We start from the raw sequence: 13824 nt of genomic DNA, 5'->3' as shown, positions 1-13824 counted from the left end.
ATTTTAAATACTTCTGTTTTCTATTCTCTACTTGTTCTGCAAGACTATGAAAAGAATTCAAGTAAAAAAATATCTTTTTTTAACTGAAGATGTAGAATTGCAGGATGCACAATAATCATATTTCAAAATAGAAATTTATTTTATAGGAAAGAAAAAAAGTGTTACTTACTAATAACTACTATTCAGACTATCTTTAAAAAGCTGTGCTTACAGAACACTGCATGATGAATCAGAAACTCACATGATGCTGTACAATCTCACCAGAAGCCAAATGTTCATGTAAACCTTAAGGAGCCAAGGGTCTTAACTCTGTCAATTCTGTTTCATTAAATCAGAACATGAACCAAAGACCAGAGGACGCAGAGGTATTTGGGCAGATCAGAGACGTGAACAGCATGTTTGCAATGTTAATTTAGGTGTAACAGCTTAATTTTAAGAACCTCTGGATCTGCATTTCTGGAATTTCAGTATTTAGACACGTCACTCCAATCTTCAGAAAAGGTAAGGAGGAGGATCCAGGGAACTGCGGGCCAGTCAGCTTCACCTCGATCACTGGGAAGGTTATGGAGCAGCTAATCCTGTACAGCATTTCCAAGGACATGAAGGACAAGAAGGGGATCAGGAGTAGTGAGCACAAATTCACAAAGGGGAAATCACGCTTAACAAACCTGATAGCCTTCTATGAGGGAATGACTGGCTGGGTGGATGAGGGGAGAGCAGTGGATGCTGTCTACCTTGACTTCAGGTAGCATTTTGACACTGCCTCCCATAACATCCTCACAGACAAACTCAGGAAGTGCAGACTAGGTGAGCAGGCAGTGAGGTGGATTGAGAACACTCAGAGGGTTGTGGTCAGCAGCGCAAAGTCTAGTTGGAGGCCTGTAGCTAGCGGTGTCCCCCAGGGGTCAATACTGGGTCCTGTATTGTTCAACTTATTCATCAGTGACCTGGATGAAGGTACAGAGTGCACCCTCAGCAAGTTTGCGGTGCCCAGTGGCAGGTCAAGAGGCAACGGGCACAAACTGAAACAGGCAGTTCCGTCTGAACATAAGGGAGAAACTTCTTTACTGTGAGGGAGACTGAGCACTGGAACAGGTTGCTCTAGGTGACCCTGTCTGAGCAGGGGGGTTGGACTAGATGATCTCCAGAGGTCCCTTCCAACCTCAACCATTCTGTGATTCTGTGATATGTCTATAGATTTTTTTATTATTATTTTTTTTTATGGAATTTACTGGTTGTCTTTGAGTAGTGCCAGCATCCTGAAGATTATCCTTTCCTGGAAATTTGGTAGCATAACAAGTTTCAAAGACAGCAAAATGAACAGCATTTTAGATGAACAGTGAAAGACTTTGTTTGGATCGGATATAATATCTACCTGCAAAATTAAACTTTGCAGACATTTTCACCAAACAAAGATTTCTATGTTGTGGAGACTGCTTTGACCTTGCTGGAATATATACAGTAGGTACTGCAACTATGCCATAATTAATTTGAATGCAAAACCTTCCCTAGACAAATTTATTGAGATTAAATATAAACTACGTATCATTTGGTGTAACATGCCCTACRTGAATTTGTATATTGCAATTTTCACACCATAAATCAACAAGGGGTTAATTAACATCTATGCAATACAATCTTGACCATCTGATAAAGCAAAGAATCTTAAAAGTAATAGTACTGTTAGCCTTTTTCAGACAGACACTACCACATATGTATGTTCTTATGGAACACTACATACATATTTCAGCCACTGTACAGATACTTCTAAAAGGTACTGTTAGCTTTTATGTCAAATTTAGATATGTAAAGTACATGTTGAAGACCTGCAGCATGACAAAGCATATGAAAGGCAGGAGTGCATGGTTTTGTAAGTCACCAACTTAAATATTCCCAAAGAAACAAAAAAAAAAGAGATACTAGAATGAGCATATTCTAGACTCAGTCACAAATCAATGTTAGCCTTTAAAAATATTATTAGAGGATATAAAACTTAATCCTTTCAATGCCATTCAATCTCTTGATTCTAAGCTCAGCAAGCCCTCTCCTTTCCTGAGAACCAGGACATATTAGAGAACATCATTATTTTTGGATACTGTTACAGCATTTCTCCACACAGCGGACAGAAGGCTACTTCTCACCTATTACAACAGATGTCTCTGGAAGTTATGGAGAAAAGTACTGGACAGTGGAACTGATCATACAATCTTCAGGAACAGCATTTTTGAGTTATTAGACTTTACAAAATGAAGAAGCTGTGAATTTCACATCTGAGGTATAAAAAGCGCAGATGAAATTATTTCTTATGTTACAAATGGCTCTAATGAGGAGTTTGTTGCATAGCAGAGTTATACGACTCTAATGCCATGCAATAAACTTACAGCTTTAGGTTGCAAGTCTACCAACATGCATCCCTCATGGTATTGTTAAATATATCACCACCGTCCCCTTGTGAAGGAGAAGTCTCTTCAGTCCTCAGCGTCTTAACAATTGATAGGAATACTGATGATGGAGAAGCACATAAATACTAAAAAAAAGAGTCAATTTAAGGATCTTATATAAATCCTAGTTGTTGATGGACTATACACATAAACTGAAAACATTCTAAATGTTATCTGAGGAACTGAACGAGCATTGATTTATTGGTATATAATCTATTCAGATTTTAAAGATTCTTCTAACAATCTCAAGGATTTTTTGAGATCCTGTAAAACAAGGTACTACAAGTGGCAAATTCTATCTAATAGAATATTCTCTATCATACTGTTCTGTCAAACCTACAATCATCTAGGATTTTGAGCTGCAATACCAAAGGCCTGGTTAGACATCTGGAGATGTTTTGTTGCTGATATAAACACTGAAGTTAAGACTTACTATGATGGAGGGAGGAGGGTTTTGGAAATTGATTCTGCAGGACAAATTAATCATGTGAGGTACTTTAATATACACATACTCTTTCTCAGTTTTCATGTGGAAGCTTTCAATTATAAAATACACCCTGTTGAACCCAAATCTGGTTTCCCTCACCAAAAAAATGATCAAAATGTAACAGAGATGCTGTTGGAACTGAAACAAAGATTGAAATGACACCACATAGTTTGCAGTAATCTGTGGTTTCAGTTTTTTTGTTTTGTTGCTTTTTTTTTTTTTTTTTTTTTAACTAAAATAGCATAAAAGAGGTGTAAGATATATTGAGGACTGATCACTTGAGATAAGGCAAAAGAAGAGAATTAAGGAACAGACATTAGCTGAAGATCCAGAGAGGGGGAAAGAGGAATGGGGATGGAGTAAGGATAACTCCTGACACAACTTTGCACTAAGCATGCCAAGTCACGAGGGAGTGCAGCAGGTTTGCAACCCCAAAGGTTACAGCCCCTCTAGCCTATGCACAAACTTCCCAAAGAGTGGAAAAGGGAAATACAAGTTTTAAAATATTGGAATAAATATTCCACATCTTTATCTACACATCCATAAACACCACTTATGGTGAATAGTGTGTGTGTGGTTGCGGGGGGGGGGGAGTGTGCGCAGAGGTGTCAGAAATTCTCAGATCAGTACAGTTAATCACAGACCTGTATTTTGAATTATCAGCAGCATTTCTGCAGAAATCCTAGAATACCCAAAGCACACTCTTTGGGGAACTGGATTAAGCAGAAAAATCCATGTGATTAAAAAAAATAATAATAACAAAGTACACTTACTTCATTGTTTGCTATTTCACTTGGTGTTGGCCAGTTTGAGATATCATTGAAATCACCAGCCTGCAAAGACGATAAACAGTTTATAACAGTTACTAGATTTAATTATTTTTAATGCATGGATGAAGTCTGTCATGACTCATGGCAAGACTATGCTTCTGAACAGAACTGCTAGAAGTAGCAATTTTTAAAAACTGACAAATACAACAGAAATCAAATATAGCATCATTTTTAAACAGAAAACGATTAACTATAGAAACAACTATTCACTGTATTTGCATCCAAAGCAAGGTCCAACACAACAATAACTTAAGTTCTGAAGACAGTCTTACCTAGCTTGTAATTACTTCAACTGTCTAAAGAATGCCTTCAGGAAGAATTTATTTCAGTGAGCATAACCATAAAAAGATGGTGAGCAAGCAAAACATTCTACATTCAGATACTTATGATTTAAGTACACATAGAACAATTTTCAGATCAAATGTTGTCTTGCATGTTACTTCCTAGGCAATTTAAAGGTATTTGCCCTTTTAAAAGTCTTTTAGCTTTTGAGAGAGCTTTGAGCAGTGATTAGACCTAACAAAGGGTGGCTCTGAAAAGGGGTGTCTGTACAAAGTTTTAGAAAATTAATTTTTCAGTATAAGGATTCAGTGTCTCCTGCAGTCACAAAAATAATTTTATAACAGAACATCAGGCATGCACATAATTAGCATAATTTGTAAAGAAAGTTCTAAAACCAATCTAGCATCACTTGTGTTCACAAGCACTAATGCTGCTGCGTAACCCCTTCACGTTTTATATAATCCAAATGCCTTTTTTAAGTGAAAAGTGCTTTTCCCTACCTCCCTGCAAATATACCACTTTAGCTTTCCTTCCAGTTTTAAATGTCCCTCTTTTTTTGGTTTTTCTCTGTCTTCAAAATTAACCATCATCAAGGCAGAACATAACACTTCTCATTGTAACTTCAAAATAACTTGCTAACTTTTAACTTTAATAATATCACCCATTTACCACAGTCAACATTTACAACCAGAAATATTCCTTTGAAATTATTTCATTTTCCTACCACATTATCAGCACAGTTAAATGCCCATTCAGATTAACAGGTTAGATTAACTGGGATCTCTAACACAGCAGTCTGGTAATTCATAGCTAAACGTCCTTTTCTGGCAAATACAAACCTTGCTGCATTTCCTCATCCTAGGTTTCCACACTTTTATAACTTTAGTGGAATTCTGTAGTTCTGAAAAGGAAGAAAAATATTTTCACAAAAAGAATGGGACTGCATTTAAAAAACATAAGGAAAGTACACTTAAACAATTCTATCTATTGTATAATGCCAAGGTGCTTTTGTGGCCTTGGTATTGAAGCCATTGAACATTAATGAACATTGAAGTCAATTATTGTAAGAATATTTCCATACAATAACTTAATAGGGCATAACACTGAAAACCTCACATTCAAAATGTGTACAAGTATCTTCAAAATTAGATGTACAGGATACTGTATAACACTGTATTTAAGCATTTGCGCAGCTGTAAGGTCAAGACTATCTCAAAATGCTGGTATTTTAACCTAGTAATTAACAAAGAAAATGAGGACATTAAACATGTACGAAGCAGTTACCCTATAAAAAGCTATATTTAGAATACAGCATTCATTTATGAAACCTATCACTAAGCAAGCATGAAAACTCTGTAGAAGCAATTACATACTCATAATTCCTAGTAATTTCCATTTATAAGCAATCACTCAAACGCAAAAGGAAATTTAGCCATATCACCCATAATCAAGTCAAACCAGTGAAACAAAATTAAAAGGAAAGGTGAAAAAGAACTATAAAAACTACAATAAGGATATCACATTTTAATGCTCAGATTCAACAAGATACAAAAACTACTTGTCATAAACATGAGCAATTGCAATGAAGTTGCACTCGTATATRTTTTCAGAACCTTTCTGAGCCAAGACCTGAGCTCCTTATAATCATCCARTCTGACCTCCTGAGTAACAGAGGCCATTATATTTCAACTAGTAATATCTGCAAGGAATTAACAAAATACTTGGAAAGAACTACTTCCCTCATATTTAGCAACATTATTTGGCCTAATTATCTAGGGTCAACTACTCTTATCTTTAGGGAAAAAAAGAGTATATTTCAAGTTACTATGTCTTTTTAACACATAGGCAATTACCCTTCTGTACATGAAGGTGAATCCAATTTTCTTTTCTGTGTAATTTTTCCCTACCCATCTAATTGTGTTTTAGGTTTTGTATTAGGAACTCTCCCCAAGAAACAGACCAAAAAAAAAAAAAAMCCCACGAAAACAAAAACAGAAGAAAACTGCCTAATATCAAGCAATTTTTCTTGGAGGCTTTAATTTAKAATTTAGACAGATTAATTCACCTTTTAATTTCCCCTGGTAAGCTAGAGCAGTCATCTTAGTTGTGTTCTCATAACGTATATTTTCACACAGCGAAATGGCCACAGCTCTTCCTGGAAAACCTCTTATTCCATATCTTATAGAAAGACAAGCTTAAAACACTGGACATGACTAAAATCACTAGTGAACTGTTATCATTTCATACAGGGATAACATCATCTCCTTATCGCTTTTGCATCCAGTGACTTCACTGATCTTCCTTATCATGGCTTCACACTAGGAGCCCCACCCTCATGCCCTACAGTGACTCCAAAACCCCTCTTCATCTGTTTCCTGAAATATCCTGTGCATGCTATAAGCATGAACTAGTGTTTAGTCCACATTTTACTGCAAATTATATTAATACAGCTAGATACAATTTACATATAAGATATGTGAATTCAGTTCACCAAAATAACCTGATCTACCTGCAACATTTGCCACGTCATCTGCCAGCATCATGTTTTTTCTCCAAATGGATTCCTACAGATGCGCTTTTTATAAAAAAACAAAAACCAAGAAAACCCCCCAAACCTCACATTTTTCACATTTGTACGACTTTTAAATTTGAGAAAATAATTCCTTGGAATATAAAATAATTTAAATGCAGATCACAGTTTTATGACCCAAGTATTCTGGAAAACAAACAAAACAGTAATCTGTGCCGACATTATTTCCTATAACATTTTTAGCAGTTTATAGCAAAACTGCATTAGATTGACCAACTTCTTCACAATAGTTGACAAACTCAACCAAGGTACTTATTTCACCTGTATCCTTCCACATATTTCCATTCAGAAACAGTTGTTCAGTGTTAGAAGCACTGAACAATAAATAGGACAAAAAACCAATATGTGATTGATTTCTTATCTTATATATATATATATTTTTTAGCTACTTAATGGAAAGCTGCAACCCGCGGCTCAATTTCTACAAAAGCTTTCATGGTTAAACGGGAGCATGTGCTAGAACATAGTGAGCCAGCAATGTATCTTAGATCCTAGACAGCAGGATGGATTTCTCTCTCTTAACAGATCTTCAATTTAGAAATCACAGGAAAGTACTATGCAAAATGATATACGCTGTAAGCCGATTCGTAAAGTGTATGTTTTTAAAGCATTCAGGGTTGAGGTAATTGTCAATGTTTTCCCTTTTGATAGTTCTTAAAAAACAAAAAACAAAAAAAACCCACAACCACACAGCTGCTATTTAAACATTCAATGAATTCACAAGAACTCATGACAATATCTGCATTAAATTCAGTGAAGTAAGACAAACTGAACACAATATAAAAGACTGAAGTGTGCAGTAACCTTAATTAACTACATCATTCAAGCATGCTAGGAAGCAAACTCATTTTAACCACTTGAGAAGCATGGATATTTTACTTCATTGAATATTTTCATACATTTCATAAACTATTTTTGAATAATCAACTAATGAATCATTAGAGACCAACATCAGCTATATAAATCCCATGAAGACTAGAAAACGTGTCATCTAGATTCTCTTTTACAAGCTCACAAAAAGGGCAGCACCTTAGATTTCACCAAATGAGTAGGAGAACTTTTGTAATAAAATTAATTCAACAATTTCATACTGGGCAATTTATTTATATGGGGGAAGGATAACTAACCTTGACTGAGAGCCCAGCACTGACAGCTAGCTAAGGAAAAACAGACTCAAAGGAAAGAGAAGGAATAGAGGAATAGCACTGGTTGTTACACAGCTTCTGTGTATACACATCTGTTGGCTCAGTTAAAAAGAAAAGCTCATCTTGCCACCTTGCAAAAAGTGATTAGATAGAAGATTATATAGAACAACTTCGTGGCAACCATTCCACTCTGAATCATACAATTTCAACTTGAAAAACTGAAAAATTACTGTAATATTCTATTATGTTAGGCACTACTGGGAAACGTAGGAGGAGAAACACACACAAGTACTACCTTTAATCATTAGAGAGCCTATGCTAAAGCTAACTTCCTGTGTTCAGGACCAGTGTGATTAGATAGAAACCCATTAATTTCACTTGCAATTCCATACTGCTACAAGTCTTTCTTCAAGACCTAACTGCAGATTAGGATGTAAAAGTAGCTGTGTAATTCTGAAGTTAGATTATTCTATTTAAAAGAAAGAATTTTAATAAAAAGCTTACTCCAAAACATTAAACTGTGTTAACAAACATAAAACTATGTTAACAAACACACCGTGAAAAATTCAGATATGTTTACATTACGTGCTTGGTTTACTGTGACATTATTGATGCCTACTAACATATAAGACAAAAAAGTAGTATTAACAATGCTTGTGACAGAATTTCTTTCTCCAAAATAGAATGCTAAGCTTTTTACACTACTTTTTTCCTTTTGGTGTTAGGTGACTGTAACAGTTTCTTTCAAAGACAAGAGTCAGTTTTGCCTCCAACATAGATGAAAGTCACATTTAACGAAGAGTCAAAAGATGACTGAGTGGAAGTAACTTCTCAAGTGTGTAACTATCACTGAACATACCATACATGCATGTGTCAGGAAAGTTTCAAGAAGTTAAGCCAAGGTCAACATGTAAAACAGGATTAAGTTACCACTTTGATGTGAGATTCTTTTACATTTTACCTTCTCCTTTATGGACAGTTTTACATTCTACTCCAGCACTATTGCTGCTCATCTACTTATTATTTCACATGACTCATTTTCATACTACTGCAACCATAAGGGCCCAGTGTGACTGATTTCGCTTTGCCAATATGCAATYAGTTACTTGAAAACACAGCTCTTGTTGCAGATGGAGGCACATGGTAATTCCTTCCTTCAAACAGCCCGGAAAGATGACCTTCTTTTTATTTTACAAGAACAAGAGTGGTGGCTCATTCCTGGTGCTTTCAGTGGTGGACAAAGCAAAACACACACCTTGATGTGTTCTTCACTGATGTCTTTACCATATCTTCACAAGCAAAAAGTCTCCTACATTTGCTATATTATACACTTGCCACTGAAAAAGATGGTCCAGTGCAACCACTCAACTAACGTTAGCCTGACAAACAGTAAGTGCAACCTTTATAAATGTGAACAACAATTTAAAGTTCTCTGAAACCATCAAATTAAGCATATAACACATGCAGTGTATGAACTCACTGTCTTCCTTCTCTCTTCTCCTTCCTTCAACAACTATTTTTGTGTTTTGCCTTAAGCGTTTTTTGTCTTAAGTATTTTCAGTTAGGCCTGACTAGGGCCTAGAGGTATTAATACAACAAAAACAGGTTTTCCCAATCCTTCTGATGTACCAGTATTGTTACTGCCAAAGCAAGTGAGCAACCCAAACGAGTGAAAAGTTTTCTTTCATGTATGGACAAGACCACAAGCTGCTGCCCAGCAAGCCGGGTTGTAGAAGCTATGCACAAATGGATAAATAGGAGTGTGTGAGTACTCCAAACAAAACAGATAAAGACAACTATATATAGCATGTTGCAAAAAAGTTTGATCTTCAGCTAAGTATTCTGTTCTTGAGATCAGTATTCTGTTTTCTCTGCTTGCAAAATCCATATACTTGAAACTGCAAATATACATAATTTGCTTTGTAAGGAATTACACATTTAATTCAAGGATAAAAGTGACTGTCAGATCACAAAAAGATTTGTTAGGTGCTTTCAGGAGCAAGTGCTGAAATTGAAATTCTCAGAAAACACAAGCTGAACTATGTATTTGAGGTCAGTGATTTGCTTCTAGCCAAGAACAATATGCTGAAAACTTGCTAACTTCTAGGAACTCTTTACTAGCCTAAGTACGTGGCTTGGTAATTTCAAGTCAGGTCTTCAATGACCAATTTTGCAAAGCAATCTATTCAGTCAGTAATGAGTCTATGAAGTTGCTTTATTGTACATGTAGCAATTAAGGGCCAGAAAATTATGCCATGGCTACCCTCACTGCATCTATTTCCACACAAATGGTTCAAATCCTCAGAGCAAGCAAACTGATTTCGTAAACTTTGAAACCCTCTAATATCTAAATCAATTGAAAAGCAAAGTCAAGCGATGGATTTTACAGGGGGCCTTAGCACATCGTTAGGCAAAAATAAAAATAAATCTATAGCAAAGCAAACGGGATTAGCAGTATTTCTAAATGAAAGTAAAGGAAAACAAGTAGCTTAGCAGTCTTCTTTTGGCAGTACCACAACTCGGAGCCAGGCAGTGGGCCGCGCTCGTAATCTGCGCCCCACCAGGGGTAAGCAACCAACTGCAACTCCCAGGAAGCGAGCGGCGAGCATGCTCCCATCAGCACATCAGCTCGCTCACCCTAATTAACTCCGACAGCAACTCCTTCCCCACCAAAACAACTCCTCGTTCGCCACACCGGTCTTTATGTAACGGCCGCGCCCGCACCCCACGGCGCGGGGTCCCACCCGTCTTAACCGTCCGTTAACCGTCTCCCCCGCCCCCCACCCCGCCGGCCCCGAGAAAAGGACAGGGGCCAGACCACACCTCTTCGCGCTCGTTTTCCCGATCTGCCCATGTATGTAAAAAGCTAGCGTGCTCTCGGGTCGGCTCCTCGAAATAAATACCGCGGGCGGGCGGGCGGGCGGACGAGCCCCCGGGCCCCCTCGCACGGGCAACGGGCTCCCATCGCCACAACACCAGAAAAGAAAAGCGCATGTGCGCCGCGGACGACGGAGCCGCTTTCCCCCAGACACGCGCTTTGTTTTGAAATAAATAAAAGAACAAGCAGCCCACAACCTCCCCGCACGCGGCCGCCCCGCACCTGGGTCCTGCAGGATGAGCTGGCCGTCGGCCGCAGGCGGGGACAGGTCCTCCTGAGTGGGTCTGCGCCGCGTCCAAGGGTTTTCCCTGGGCGGCGGAGCTTCCAGCACCAGCCACCGCCGCCTCTCCTCCTGCCTCTCCTCCGGGGCCTCCCTGCCGCGGGGCGAGCCGGGCTCTCGCCGCCGGCTCCCCTCCGAGTCCGGGGGCCGAGCGGGAGCGGGGCCGCCGCCGCCGCTCTCGGCGCCCCAGGCTTGCTGCTCGGCGGGCGCCGCGGACACCTGCGCCGCGGACATGCCGCGGCGCCCCCAGCGGGGGGCCTGCCCTGAGGGGAAGCCGCGGGGGCAGCAGGGGGGCGCCGACGCGCCGCGGGGAAGCTAAAGCAGGGGACTCGCCTCCTCTCCTCGCCGCCGCCCCGCCCCGTCTCCCAGGGCACCAGGGGATCCCCTGTCAGCTTCCCCGGCCGCGACGCCGCTCCCGCCCCACGCCGGCGCGCCCTGCCCTCAGCCGCCGCGGCTCATTCAGCGAGCGCCTCCCTCAGAGGCCCCCCCTGCCCCAAGCAACCGGGGCGCAGAGGCTGGGGAAGGGGAACCAGCGAGCGAGCGAGCCGCGTGCCCCGACCCGCCGCCACCGGGAGCGACGGCAGGGCGGAGGCGCGCCCGTGCCCGCTGCGCCTTCGCCGCTCCGGCCCGCGCGGAGGGGGGCGGCGGCGGCGGCCGTAACAGCAAGGCAGAGGGGAGGGGCGGCGGGCGCGGAGGAAGGGGCGGAGCGGGGCCGGGCCGCCGCGCGCTCCCGTGCGTTATGACCTCACAACGGGGGGGCCGGCGCGCAGCAGGGCGAGCCCATCCCGCCGCCCCGGCGGCCGTTAGCGTGCCGCGGGGCAACGGCCCCCTACCCGCGTCATCGCAACGGCCGCGCCGCGCCTCGCGCCCGCCACGCAGGGCTGCCCCCGCTGCGCCACCTGCCAAAAGCGGAGTTTTGGGGTCCCTCATTCCTCTTTTTCCCCTTTGAAGAAGCAGCACATGCTGCTAGGGAGCCATGAGCCCCTGCGCTCAGCGGTACCAGCACAGCACCAGCTTACCCTCCAGGGAGCAGCTAGCATTACCGAGGGAAGTCCACGTGGTTGGAAAAAGAAGTACTAATTCCTTGTGTCTGGGGTGCATGTCTTCCTCCACGTGTGTYACTGGCACACTTGGATTTTTTTTTTCATTTTTTTAAAGGCTTTAATATTCATAAAGTAACAGTGTTTGGAAGTAGGGTTACCACATTAAAAAAAAAGAAAAAAGACGACTTAGTTTTATTTCAGTCACCTAAGCAAGCCACAGCCCCCACTTCCCCTACACTATTTTCTCTGGGATAGTTGATGCGAGCCTGAGCAACACAGGCACAATTTTCATTTCCAAAGAAGCAGACCTCCTACAGTAGATGCTATTTACTTTGTTAGTATGTCCCTTACTATTTGTTAGATGTCCTTTTCTGATTAATGAGCTTGCATTAATTAAATCCATTTAGGTGTCACCCATGCTTTAACAAACAGCACCACAAAGACAACTAGAGAGTAGGGGAAGAAAAACAACTCAAATGGCCCCCTCCAACACACAAACAAAACATCTCAGCATTCATCTCTGCTGCTAAAAAAAAAATCCATAGTTGCTTTAATTTACAAGAACATGAATGCATGAATCAATTTAAAAAATCATTAAAACCAAAGATGTTATTTTTTTATATCAGTCTACTTTCAAACTGGCTAATAAAGGCTGAAATAAAATACTGGTGATAAAGGCAAGCAGTATGAGAGTGCAGAAGACAAAACAACAAAATGCATGTCAGTGAAAGGCAATAGCTGTAACCCTGCATCCCACTACGGGCACACCCCATTGAGGATGGTTTAGGCCCTCAAGCAATGCTCACAGGACTTTGCGCATTTCATAGGTCTTTCCCATACTTCAGATATGATGGGGGGTCTCAAAATACAGTACCCCAATTAATGTATTTAATTGTAGCAAATGAGACATTTCTGGTTCAGTATTTCTAGCAGCACATGCTGACAGTAATACTACAGCCTCAAGAACATGTCCAATTGACATTTAAAAAAAATACTTAGGCATAGTCACATGTGGCTATCATCTCCATTGTGCTGTATTTCATCTACCTTTTCACCTTCAGCCAAAAATCCCCCAGAAGTCATCTTGCAATAGTGCATACACCCTCATACTATGCCTGATTTGTTTACAAGGTTATACTCATTTCTTTCACTGTATTATCCCAGGAGTGCTATGATCACAGCATGAGTAAAGCCACTGGTACTATAAGATTAATCCTCCTGTCTCCTCCCTGCCATCTCCCAGTGCTCCCAAAATTTGCCTTGGTTGCACAGCTGAACACAAGATGTCACCTCTTAAATTACCCTTCCCTCTCCCATTTCTTGTATTCAGTCTCTCAAACAGCAGATGTAAGGCTCAGCCCTGCTTTACCCCTCTTCTTCAGTTTCTTTCAAAATAAAGAGATGGTGGCTATTTTATGAGCTAAGCAATTTCTTAAACATGCTTTTATAAAACTAATCAAGTATTTTTCAAGCAGTTTTAGAAATAACTGCATTTCCAGAGTTTTGTATCAGCAAAATACATTGTTTGGGGCAACAGTCTTCTCTGCTTTAATGATTGTATGGAGTTTACCTTTTAATCACAAAACAAAAACCCAGCCACCTGAGCTCACACTTCTTCAGGCACGAAAGCATTATTAGGATAATTCTGGAAGTGTGGATACAGTAGCTACTCAAAAGAATAGAAGCCAGCTTCTACAAGACCAACCACTTCAACCATCTGGAACCACAGCAGTGGCTCTTGGATGCCTCCTTTTCCAGGAGGGCGCTATTTAGTCAGAGGTGATGAGATCCTGTCACCCGGTGGAGGCCCATGTCTAACTCAAAGGCAAACCCTCCCAGGGGCTTGCT

General features: G+C 40.8%; 1 protein-coding gene across 11 annotated transcripts in view; it reads right to left on the bottom strand.

Annotated features, from left to right (window-relative positions):
- The window catches only part of LARP1B (La ribonucleoprotein domain family member 1B), a 35774-nt gene extending 24232 nt beyond the window's left edge, over positions 1-11542 (bottom strand). For 4 of the 11 annotated variants that reach the window (XM_026073638.1, XM_026073642.1, XM_026073641.1 and 1 more), the window contains exons 1-3: positions 10876-11539; positions 4880-4941; positions 3702-3761 (exon numbers count right to left, since the gene is read on the bottom strand). In XM_026073638.1, coding sequence (XP_025929423.1) covers positions 3702-3761; positions 4880-4941; positions 10876-11167 — 414 coding nt within the window. In that variant the 5' untranslated portion in view covers positions 11168-11539. Of the gene's footprint in view, positions 1-2381; positions 2528-3701; positions 3762-4879; positions 4942-6105; positions 6253-10288; positions 10384-10875 lie in introns of those variants that run through there. The other 7 variants (XR_003254822.1, XM_026073645.1, XM_026073646.1 and 4 more) reach the window with 6 other exon arrangements.
- Positions 11543-13824: the final 2282 nt, after the last annotated feature.

This window comes from Apteryx rowi, unplaced genomic scaffold (genome assembly GCF_003343035.1).
Source record: "Apteryx rowi isolate R43461 unplaced genomic scaffold, aptRow1 scaffold_371, whole genome shotgun sequence".
NCBI classification, from domain to species: domain Eukaryota; kingdom Metazoa; phylum Chordata; class Aves; order Apterygiformes; family Apterygidae; genus Apteryx; species Apteryx rowi.
Note: the sequence above shows the minus strand (reverse complement) of the source record. Positions and strands in the feature narration are given on the sequence as shown.